This window comes from Antrostomus carolinensis, unplaced genomic scaffold, assembly GCF_000700745.2.
Source record: "Antrostomus carolinensis isolate BGI_N321 unplaced genomic scaffold, ASM70074v2 scaffold9046, whole genome shotgun sequence".
Classification (NCBI taxonomy): domain Eukaryota; kingdom Metazoa; phylum Chordata; class Aves; order Caprimulgiformes; family Caprimulgidae; genus Antrostomus; species Antrostomus carolinensis.
Window position 1 is genome coordinate 24,019 of NW_010319736.1, and position 12,447 is coordinate 36,465.

The 12,447-nt window shown below is 46.1% G+C and overlaps 1 protein-coding gene across 1 annotated transcript in view; it reads right to left on the bottom strand.

Moving 5' to 3' along the window:
- PLA1A (phospholipase A1 member A) overlaps positions 1-12,447 on the bottom strand; it is a 17,648-nt gene that overhangs the window by 2,810 nt on the left and 2,391 nt on the right. Inside the window, exons 3-9 of the mRNA XM_010169360.1 lie at positions 11,398-11,575; positions 9,863-9,971; positions 6,557-6,658; positions 5,640-5,729; positions 4,600-4,767; positions 3,469-3,558; positions 2,904-3,012 (exon numbers count right to left, since the gene is read on the bottom strand). Coding sequence (XP_010167662.1) covers positions 2,904-3,012; positions 3,469-3,558; positions 4,600-4,767; positions 5,640-5,729; positions 6,557-6,658; positions 9,863-9,971; positions 11,398-11,575 — 846 coding nt within the window. The remainder of the gene's footprint in view (positions 1-2,903; positions 3,013-3,468; positions 3,559-4,599; positions 4,768-5,639; positions 5,730-6,556; positions 6,659-9,862; positions 9,972-11,397; positions 11,576-12,447) is intronic.

The window sequence follows — 12,447 nt, forward strand, 5'->3', positions numbered from 1 at the left end:
GGGGAGAGGTGACAAAAGGGTCAGGAAGAGTCTACAATTCTGCAAGCCAAAGTTGCTCCTGGGAGCAGGCTGACAGCTGCATTTGACATCCTCCTAGGCCAAAGTGGCCAACCCAAACCAGTACATCCTGTCCCTCCCTTAGACTGCAGCGGTAGATGCTGGAGGTTTTCTGTGTCTGACTATGTCTGTATCTGGCTTGAAGCTGCCAAAAATAGGAAGCATGATGGAATTGTGGTTATATAAGTGAATAATGGCTAGCAAATGGAAAACAGAGGGGAGGCCATCTCTCTATTACATGTTGTCCACAGGCAGGATCCAGCTCTGCCCTAGGACAGAGGAACACAGTAAGGTTAAGCAGATTGAAAAAAATCACTCCTGGGACTGACATATGATCCAACCCCACACAGCCTCTGGATGGTTGTATGTCGTAGGTTTGCATGTCCAGAAGCTGGTGCAGGATCTAGAGCATGTCTTCTGAGGAGTGGCTGAGGGAACTGGGATTGTTTAGTCTGGAGAAAAGGAAGCTCAGGGGAGACCTTATCACTTTCTACAACTACCTGAAAGGAGGGTGGATAGATGTGGGGGTCAGTCACTTCAACCAAGTAACAAGTGACAGGACAAGAGGACATGGCCTCAAATTTTGCCAAGCGAAGTTTAGATTGGATCTGAGGAAGAATTTCTTCACTGAAGGCATTCTCAGGCATTGGAACGGGCTGCCCAGGGCTGTCATGGAGGAGTCATCCCTGGAGGGATTTAAGAGTCATGTAGACATAGTGCTCAGGGACATGGTTTAGTCAAGGGCTTGTCAGTGTTGGGTTAATGATTGGACTTGATCTTAAAGTTCTTTTCCAATCTAGGCAATTCTGTGTGATTCTGTGTGACTCTTGGCTGGTTTCAGAAGTATGTTTTCTTGGATATTAGGGATGATGATGTGTGATGTGTGAGCAATGGCAATGCAGCTGGGCAGTCTGCTGTGTAGCAAACTCCTTACTCTGTCAGCCCCATGGCAGCTATGGGGCTTGGGGACATGTCTCTCAGGGCACTCTGAGCAACGTGTGGGGTAACAGCATCCTGAGGAGCGAGATTGGAATCCATGTTTGGGAGAAAAGAGAAGGTCAATGTGAGGCAGGACACGACTGTGCGAATCACTTGCTGAAGGCATGAGACTGGCTGAACACTCCCAAGTCCCTGTGCACTTCTGGGGAACTGCAGGATGACATGTGTGTCAGATCACCTGAAATGAGCCAGTGATTGATCAGTGTCTGAACTGTGAGGTGAGAATCTATGTTTAGATGCCCGTTTGACACTCTGAGCGTGACTGCACTGGAGGACTTTACCTCGAGTGAGGAAATTTCTTTGCTACACAGTGAATTAAAAGGAATATCTTAAATTTTATACTCTCAAATCTGTAGGTTTATTGCTGTAAGCAAATGTTTTGGTTGAGCCTTGTGCTTCTTAGGAAGGCACTTAAATGAAACACAGCTGCTCTTCTTCCAGGGTACGGCTATCTCTGGATAGGTTATTCTGCTGTAGCTCTACTGTCTCATCAAAACTTGAGGGTAAAGCAAAGCCTCGGGATTGCCTGCTTGTCCCCAGGCAGCCTTTCCCTCAGTGCTTGCAGACCTCCTGCTGAGCACCCATCAAACCCTGTGTCCAGCACTGCAAAAGGACACAATGCATGTCTTCCTTAGCAAATGACAGATCCTGCCTTCACCTCAGTGTTATGATTTCCTCCCTCCTGCATCTTTGGAAAAGGATTTGGCTTCTGAGCCAGGGAGGGGTTCAACAGACTGAGCTCCACCAGGCTGGAGTATAAAATCCAAATTGCAATGCCTGGCTGTAAATCTGTGACTGAGCAGTTATGTCACACTGGAGAGCACCCTGGAGTGTGGCTTTCCCCTTCCCTGGTTCTCAACTTTACCTCCTGGTGCCCAGGACTGAAGCAGCAGTGCAATTGGCTTCAGGTCTCAATGTTTTGGCTTAGCAGTAAGGACTGTGTGGGAGCCAGCACTGGAAGCCCTCTGATCCTAGAAGAGCTGGCTGGGGCTCTTTAGCCAACTGTTTTCCTGCTTCCTGAGGCAGCCAGCAGCATGTGCTAGCTGGCTGCCTACACTGCAGCTCCCAGCTCACAGCAGTGGGCAGGAAGGTGTAGGAAGAAGTGAGGAAGACTTCTTCTGCAGAACTTCTCTGTGGTGGGGAGATCCCCCAGAGGCAAGGGCTGTGGAACAGTCTGGTTCTTTAATTCAGATACAGTTTGGAGAAGGCTGGTGTTTTCAAGAAAGATCTGTCTGTCTATACATGTGGTCTTGGTCCCCTGCCCCCTGGTCTTAAAAAAGGCAGCCCAAGTGCTTTGCTTCATTACTGCAGTGGTAACGAGCTACTGAAAACATTTCTGACCGTGCAGAGATGCACTTGTCTCCTCCTCTTTGCAGCTGCTGTCCTGTTGGGCATCAAGAGAAATGTCTAAGCCACCAAGTCCATCAGTCAAACCTCTAGGGGTTGGGGTCTTGCTGTAGCCATCTCTGTCTGGCAGAGTCGTGCTAATAACTATCTAACAGTGGTTGTGGTTTGAATTGGCACCAGGCAAGGGTAAGTTGTGGAAAAGGAACCAGCGTAGCAAGGCAAAAGTACGCAATTTTGGGGATCCTGGAGTACACCTACTGCTTTGTGCACTCAGGGAAGAGGTGGACCTAGCCAGGGTTACCATGTCATGGTAGCACATGCCTGATTCTTCAGAGTATTTAAGGTAAATGTGGAGGGGCTCAAGAAGAAAGGTTGTGGTTCATCACATAGTGACTGCACTCAGGGAGATGTGCTATTGCTGTGCCTTTCCTGGATTGGTATAAACAGCCTTACTCATGGAGCTGGGATAAAACAGGCCAGAAGCATGTACTGTCACTCACATGGTGATCTTCGCTGTGTCCTTGGTGCTGTTGCTGGAGAAAGTGATCTCAATGCTGGTGACTGTGTTTCTTTTCTTCTGCAAGTGGAACTCAACAAGACTGTGATGGACTGAGCAAGAGGAAAAGTATGTGGGGGTGAGGGCAGGTACTATCAGTTGGACCAACCCCTGCCAAAGGAAGACCTCTAACGCTCATTCCCTAGCCCCACCAGCAGAAAGCATATTAGACAGACATAAGGAAGAAACTAGTCTCTGTGGTATGAGTGGCACAGCAGGCAGGTCTGCAGAGTCTAGTGTAAACAGGCATTTTCACTACCCTTTCCTCCAGTCCTGAAGCCATGTGGCTGTCTTAATCCAGGGCTGTGCCCACACTAATAAACCCATTGGAAAGGGCTTTATGGGGGAAACGTGCAGGGTTATTGGTCTTCAGCTGGGTGTCTCAGGCCATCTGGGACACAGCAGCTGATTCTGACGGGGATGGTGGGTTGTAACTACCTGGCCTCCCCAGAGAATCTGCCTCATTCGGTCATCCCCCTTCTGACTCAGTTTTTCTCATTGCTACTTACCACAAAATGGGGCTGAGGGACTGGTCATTAAATAAACTTTCACTTCCCTGGACAGCTTTCTCATGTTGACACCTGCCTGCTCCAGCAGACCTGCAGGAGGAAATAAAGTCAGTGCAGGGAAAGCCATGAATGACCTAGAACAGAAATATAATTGGTCCCAATTCACCTCCACTCTCCCCACCCAACTCTGCTGGCTTGGTGGACAGACCCTTTATTTATACCAGTGCAAATGAGAGCAAGCACAGGTTTGTGGTGTCTGTTTGACAGGTTAACATCCCCTCAGAAAACCTGTTCTGACTACCCCAGGTAATCATCATCAGAGCACCTCTTGGTGGCTTCCTTTCATTCCTCTGCTAACAAACTGTGTCATTGGTTGCACCTGTGCAAAATGAGCAAGACTAAAGACTACCAAGTCAGGAAACTTTGTGCAGCTGTAAACGACAACGCAAACACAAGGCGCTGGGAAGTTGAATTTCTTGGTCAAGTGAGAAGACCACCATAACCTGAGGCCTGCACCACTAGCTGATAATATGGCTTGGTGAGATGGGGAAGGGGTGGCTGATCTGAGCCCACCTATACCAAAAGAGGTCTCTCTTTATATTTCTCTGGTACCAGACTGCAAATAGCACTAGAGGACACTTCTCCTTGTGCCACAGTCCAGTTTCAGAAGCCTAAAAGAGGCAGTCCAGGCAGAGTTCATCTTTGGGGTGGCCATGGCAGGAATTTATGAGAAGGAAGTGACACAGCATCAGTGACTGGCTTGTAGAAGAATGGGACTTGAGGCTTTGGCTAAAATTTCCAGCTGCTTCTCTAAACAAGACACTTTTTGAGCTAATTGCCCACTTGTTAGGCAAGTGATTCTGGAAACTCTCTTTCAACTAATTTGTAGGCCCTATTAAATGTTTAAAGATTAGAAATATTCAAGATATTAGTGTTCTACCTTGGGCAACGTATGAGCTTTTAGACAGTCTCTATCGAAGGCTGAAAACTAAACAGCTTTTTCACTATCTCCAAAGAATTCCAAAGCAAATCCTGCTCAGAGAAATCTGAACTGCGTAGTGTGCTCTGCACTGACACCCATCAGGAATGTATTGTTATCTGCTCCAGGAAGGTCTCATGCTGGTACTGTACCTATTCTGGGACAGGAGAATGGAAAGGGGTCACCACAGTCCAGGCAACGACCATTTAAAAAATCTTGATGACTTGCACACGGGAAGGCCACCAACGGACACGAATGTTTCAAGGCACTGACGTAGAGATGTACTGCCCTCATGTGATCACAGATCAGGTACTTATACCCTGCAAGAAAAACATGCACCCAGAGAAAAGCAGCCATGAGCCTTTCTGTTAGCTTCAGTCTTTCTGCACATTCTCAAGGAACGGAGTCAAAAAACAGTCTTACTGATTCTACACACACCACTTTCCTATTAATAACATTTTGCAGAGCATCTCTCTGACTACAAGCCAAGATCCCACTGCAAGAGAAATTATGGAGGAAGTTAGAAGTGTGTCTCCCAGACAAACAGAATCTCCCAGAAGAGGGGGACCACAGGGCTGCCGTGTCTCTATCAGGGTACCATCAATGCGGCCCCAAGCTCTCTGCAAGGGGGTACAACAGCTTTTGACCTGCACTGGGATCCCAGCTATGGGAAGTGAGGTACCATAGGTGTCCCCTGTAACCTGACCCTCAATGCAGCTGGCTCATCCAGAACATATTTGAATATTTACCCACACTATTTACTGTGTAAAGTCCTATCCTCCAGAAGGAAAAAGGCAGCAATTGTAGAAGCTGTCTCTAAGTATAGACAGAGGTTGCAGCATGAAAACCAAAATAAGCTTTTGCTAGTAGTACCTAAGAGCCTTCCTAGCAAAAAACTTTGGTGCAAATTTTACTGATACTAGGGTTTTGGCTCATACAGAAGTCACCAAAATCGTGTCTCTTGACAGTGGTGCTGCCAAGATGCTTGACCTGTACATGATTTTAATTTTATCTGCTTGTTGTACTGCTGAGATGAGATGTCGGCCATGAATCTCTGCTGCCATGTATCTTTACATGTTGTCTTGCTTTAATGTCTGCCCTTGACTGTAGCAGGAGCTTGCTGCTAAACAGCATTTTCACAGGCTGTTAAATGGCCATGAAAGCCCTTTGCTTGGCCACAGAGTGCCCTCACCTGCAGAGATGAATCGGGGGCATCCTGGCTGATCTTTTCCTCCATTGACAAAATAATCGATGTGGCCTACAGGAATCCGGATCCCAAAATCTGAAAGGAAGTGAAATGCCACTTCAGTCTCATGCTCGTCTCTTCTATAGGCTTTACCCTATGTGGTGTTTGACAGGCCCCAATAATTGGCTGAACATCAGTAGTGCTGGACCCAGCTCCAGTGCTGGAGACAGCAAGGATGGATTTGCTCTTCCCAGACATCTGCATTGTGCAGGTTTATTGCATGGAGCAGAGAGTGCTCTAGACTTCTCCATCACAAATGACTGGGAACTGTGGCTTAATCACCACCTCTATGACTCAGGTTCTTGTTTTTGTATGAAGGAGAACAAAAATGACCACAATCTTAAAGGTGGATTATGAGGCATGATTCAGAGTTATGTTGGTAGACGTTTTCATGATCTCCAGGCAAGAGGTGTGACTCAAAGGCACCACATTATTCTTTAGCACATGATCTGCCTACATAGACCCTAAATGCTGTAGAAAAGTTACTTTGTGGTTGCACCAGCTGTTGGATGACTCTGTTACTTTCCACCAGCACTCATAGTGGCACCTTTCTTATGTCAAGTGGGAAAAAGCAAAGTGAGACCAGACACGTAAATTCCATGCCCAGCTGATTCTGCATGTTGCAGGGTTAAGGAAACAATACTTGCTGGAAGATTGCCCTCTGTCTAACCTCCACCTGTCTGTTGCTGTGAAATGATCTGGGGTATGGATTCATCATTAAAGGTTCTCTATTTAAGGAACTTTCTGAAAGTGCAAGTGAACTCATGGCAATCTGGCATAAAAGGGACAATGACCTACACACTCCTTAGCAATGCTGATGGCAGGAGGAATAGAAGCACGGGCTGAAGAAGAAGCCAGCTTACTGTCAGCATCGGTATGAATGGCTTCCACGAAGAGAGCATCCCCAGGGTCCAGGCGTTCCTCAGGGCTGGCTCTGGTGTATTTTGGGCCTGCAGGATCCAGACCTGTAACAAAATCAAACGCCTCAAAAAAAAGTGCTCTTCAGCCCCTCTTTTTCTTATTTATGGACCAATCTTTAAAAATGATGCTAGGCAAAACTGATAAATTATTCCCAGGTTGCACTGATTATGCCCCAGAATGGTTTCTGCCCCCGCTAACTTCCACTACATCTTCCTTTCCTTGTCCTCTACTGTTCCACTCTTCTTTAGAAGTTTTCTACGTCAAGTTTCTGAGCTGTAAAGCCATGACTGAGCTTCAAATACCTCTGACAGAGTGGGTGCAGTGTCTTTTGGATTTTCAGTGAAAGAAAATCAAACTCATTAACACCTTCCCTAATTGTACTGTTGTCTGTATTAGCATTACAGTCTAAGAAATGTCACTGAAGATCATCAGGTAGGTGATGAATTCATCATCCCAGGCATTAACCAATCCATGCATTACAAAGGTTTGATACTATCAAACATCCTTCAACTGAAGAGGCTTCTGAGCCCTCTCTCTGCAAATAAAATTGAGTCCTTAAGCAGCCATCTATATTTTTGCATAAAACTTGCAGCGCTGGGGAGCCAAAGGAATACAGAAAATTATCCTAGGCAATACCAAGGATCAGGTTAAAGATATTGTTGTTTTCTAGTTGAGGTTTATCCTGTTTACTTTTCTATGAGAAGTGATCTCACAAGATTTTTTTCACTCCTCAAGCAACAACAATCGTTTAAGGAGCAGCTCTGCCTCAGAGCTAAGTTTCACTGAGCCTTGGGCTCAGTCCCATTAATTCTCTGTGGAGAAGGCAATATCAACAGCATACAAACTGATCGGTCTGCATTTGTGAGAGGGAAGGGAAGGAGGAAAACGGAAAGAAGGAAAAAAGATTCTTTCCTAATTCTTTCTATAAATAAAAGTTAATAATGGGACAAGTGGTCAAAAGAATTTACTGCTTTAATTTTGCTTCTATGTTCTTTAATCTGGACACATACAAAAAGCTGAAAGGTTCCCCTCCTGCTTCTACAGACCAAGTTTTAGTTAAAGGCTTTAAGAGATACTGAAAAGTGTTATTTGGTAGAGCCTGAAGTTCTTCCTGAGCAGGGAGAAACACCTAATATGAGCAGCAGTCAATTCTAGAACAGCTCTGAGGCAAGCATGTTTCTGTCCTCTATTCTCTGTGCTTACCTCCTCCAAGCACAAGCTGCATAAAGTCCATTGAGATGTACATCCTTGGCAGCTAAGGAAACTACTTCCTGAAGCTATAAAGTATGTAACTGAATTCCTTCAGGCTTTTCCATTTCCTCTACAATTATTGAAACAAATTGCTCTTCACCAATTTTGGATATGGGCTGTTCATTTCAGTTCCTCTACCATTTGCTTTCCTGCACAGGGAGATATCCCCAGGAATAGGCATGAGCTAAAGGAACTCACTTCACAAAGATAAGGTCTGTGCTCTGATCTCCAAGACTCACTCTGGTTTTGCTCCACAGCTCTTCTTAGGTGATTGAAAACACATCAGCAAATTATGCTTCTGGGATCACATTGCTCTGTGTGTGTATGCATGTGTGTGCGGAGGCAGGAGATGAGATCAGATGTATCTTGGATCTAATTCTACCTGTCTTCATGCTCCTAAATCTGAACTGGAACCTGTAATGCCCAGTGCGCCTATGAAATTATAGGATAATCAGGAGTGCAGAAAAAGGGTTGTGTCTTGGCAGAGTTAAAAATTAATGGAATAAATAAACCTACAGAGCTTTTATTACATGTAGACAACACAAAGGGGAAAAGTCTCTGACTCTGAAGTTAATTACCCTTGTTTCCTGGGAAAGTGTCTGCTTCTGCTCACCTGAAGATGTTGCTGATCATAAAATCCTGGTGCAGGAGAGTGGTTACTCCAAGTCTCTCCTAATGTAAACTTTGATTCACAGCTTAAAAAAGGGCCTGGCATGAAACTCAGCTCCTGCTAGGGAATGCCTGTATTTCATGCAGTGTGGGTAGCTGTGACATGTGAAGGCTGATCCAACATTTCTCTGGACTGCCTTGCTGAGTGTGCAGTGGGACCCTCCTTGAGGATACCCCTGTGGGACAGAACAACATGAAGCTATGGTCACTCTACTGGAGCCTTTATGTCTGTTCCTTCTTGGTGGCATTTTCCATCCTATAAAAATGAATCTCCATCCCTGGGGATTCCCAGAACTTAACAACCTGATCTGACTTAGAAGGCAGCCCTGCTTTGAGTGGAGAGGTGGTGGACTAGAGACTTTCCCAGGTCCCTTCTTACCTAAATCATTCTGTGACTCTGTTCATGGTCCATAACTAAAGGCTAACAAGGCCCCGAGTGAACCCAAAAGCTCTAAATGCCACGATCAGCCTCTAATCATCTTTCTCTGTAATTCCCCCACTGCCACCTCTTCCTCAATCCCAGGAGTCTGGCTCACTCGGTTTAAGGTCAGCTCTGATTTGGTACAGCCGAGCAACCTTAGACCATCTACTGTGAAAACCTGTGGGAGAGAACAGCAGGAAGCCTCATCTGGGGCCTCCCAACATTGGCTGAGGCTCCTGCTTTTCTTCCTTGCCTGGGGTGTGTTATAGGGTCCTTGCTGGTCCTGCTTTTATCTTGTTGACTTGACTTCCTGGCTCGACATTGTTCTTGCCTCATCACTGCAGACTTGCCCGGTGATCACTGGGCTGTGGATGACCCTGGTTCCTGTCACTGGACCTGCTCAACTCTCCTTACCCAGATACAATCGGACTGTCCCCCATGTCAGTGAGGCCACTGGCCCTGCCTAACTTGTCACCCTGGGCTCTCAGCTCACTTTTTCCTGTGGAGCAGCTCACTCTTGCTGCTCCCCTACAATGACATGCACTGTGGGCTTTAATTTTAAGAACCACAGAGGTGTACATGCTATAAAGGGGAAGCAAAGCATGTGGGTGTTGTGGGGTGTCATTAGTCAGGAGGCCTCATGTTCTTTTAAGCTGACACCAGTTGAAGAGTGGAGCACAGGTGGAGCATGATGCCAATGCATGCATTCTTTTGGCAGTGTGGAGGGCACTGATGGCTGGAAAGGCATTGTCAGGCTCTTCTGAAGCTAGGAAGAAGCCTGTAAGCTTGGATCTAATGAGCCCTTATGCAATTAAAAGATCACTATAGATTACTCCCCTTCCTTGGTCTTTAATTCTCTCCCTTGAAGAGGGAGCAGATGAGGACCCAAGACTCAGTTTTGTGATACCTGTTATCCGTCCCAGCTGACCTCCATGGAAGTGCCCCACCAGGCCCCCAACATGTGCGCCAAGGCTTACCCCAATGATGTGGATGGATGTCCCTGAGACTCCCAGGGCCTGCAGATTGATGATAATACAAATTAATGTTGCTGTAGCAGAAAGGTGAAACACCCTGTCCCAGCCCACCAAATGGCTCCATAACTCTTCTAACATAGGATTGCTTTTGAGGTGTATGGTGGGGAACAACATAGATGTGGCAATGATGTTTCTGTTTTTCAGACCCCTTCTTCAGGTTCACAGATGCAAGTGTAACCCTAACCAGGTTGGTCAGATGCTCCTGTTCATAACTATAGCCTGTAGCTTCTCTTTCCAGCTTTCCAGCTTTCTCTTTCACAGCTTGCTTCAGACTGAATTTTCCCCTCTCAGATGAGTGACCAGTATTTACTATGTGAATAATTTTATCAGTAAAGGAGAGAATTTTTTTTTTAATTTATCCCACCATTGCACTAATATCCTGATCAGTATTTTAAGATTATATTTTCGGAGACTAAGGATTTATCCATGAGCTGAACTTCCAGGTAAAGCACTGCCTTAGGTGTGATGTGAGATGACCTCATCCAAAGAAATCCAGCTGCGTGCAGGCTGGTCTGCATGATGCAGTGCCATACAATGGGAGGGCATATGGTGCACAAGAGTGTGGGGGCATGATCATAAAATCACAGAATGTTTGGGGTTGGAAGGGAGCTCTGAAGATCATCTAGTCCAGCCCCCCTGCAAGAGCAGGATCACCTAGAGGAGATCACACAGGAACACATCCAAGTGGGTTTTGAATGTGTCCAGAGATAGAGACTTGACAACCTCTCTGGGCAGCCTGTTCCAGTGCTCTGGCACCCTCACAGTGAAGAAGTATTTCCTTATGTTTAGGTTGAACCTCCTGTTTTCCAGTTTGTGCCCATTGCCCCTTGTCCTGTCACTGGACACCACTGAGAAGAGTCTGGCCCAATCTTCCTGACACCTGCCCTTTAGGTATTTATAAGCATTGATGAGATCCTCCCTAAGCTTCCTCTTCTCCAGAGCTCATGGTCAGCCTGTTGTCCACTAGGACACCCAGGTCCTTTTCCCCAGAGCTGCTCTCCAGCAGGTCAGCCCCTAGCTGTACTGATACATGGGGTTGTTCTTCCCCAGATGCAGTATTTACACCTGCCCTTATTGAATTTCATTAGGTTTCTCTCTGCCCAGCTCTCCAACCTGTCTGGGTCATGCTGGATGGCAGCGCAGCCTTCTGGCCTGTCAGACACTCCCAGTTTTGTATCATCAGCAAACTTGCTAGGGTACACTCTGTCCCTTTGTCCAGGTCATTGATGAATATATTGAATATATATGGAATAATATTTCTGGATAGAAATGTGTGACTGTGCACAATGTGGTGCATACCCAGGAACTCCCACACTCTGCAGCTTGGGTCTGCAGTGCAAACGTTCCGTGGAGAGTTTACACATAGCTGGAAAATTCTCCCCACCACTGGAAATGCACAGTTGCTTACCAGGAGCTTGCTGATGAATTGTGAGATGGAGAGGGCCAGCTGTGTGACATTTTCCACCGCGGAGGGATAGGCTGCTGTAGACCCATAAACCCAATCTACTGCAATCACGTTCACCTGGCTTGTGTGCAGTATGGCATGGACAAGCCCTTCAATCCAAGAAGGTTTGGTACCCAAAGCCCTGCAGAGTCAACAGAAACAAGTATGTTAAGTGTCTTACGGAGTAGGGCATGTGCCAATATGTTGTTCACTGTTGCTGGAGCTTCACATGTCTCAGAGGAGGCTGCCAGGCAGTTGAGTTGCTGAAAGTTGTTTCTGGTGCCAGACATCCACACCTGGCATTTCTTTGCGGTGGTGTAGTAACACTTTCCAGAAAGGGCTGATTCAGAATGGAACCAGATATTATAATGAATGAGATAACATTTGCAGGGCTCAGGCTGAGATCTCAGTCTTGCTGTGGTGCTTCAGTTAGTCACCACAGAGCCCACCTGAAGTGAGCTGACCAGGAACACCTGGATCCTGCTCAGCTACAAGATAGCAGGAAAGTCCTCTGTCAAATCACCTAGTCTTTCACTCCTATATTTTCTTGTCTGTAAACAACAACAACAACAAATTCTATACCCAAGAATTCAAGGGAAACTGAGAAACTGTGTCCTACCCGCTTCCCCTAATACCACCTGGTGGGGGGTGTGCTAGGTCACATGAGGGCAACAGCCAGTTTTCTGAAAAGACCCTGCAACATCTTTTGTGGTTTCATCCTTTCCATTCAGGCTTTTGTCTATCAAAACAAATAATGTTACATGTTCACACCTGGATGAAAAATAGTACAGTAAAATAAGCTTGCAAAATGATGACAGCTTAAGAAAACCCGGCTCAAATCCCCACAATTTCAAGAATAGAAGTATAATGGGTCTAGCAGGGTTTCTAAATGGCTGACTAATCCAGACTGTTGATAAATCAGGACATGAGCTCCAAGGACAAGAATCTTGAAGAAAACACTTCTTCAATAAAAAGGTTAAATGAAGGAAAGAAAAGAGGTAAAAGAGGAAAGAG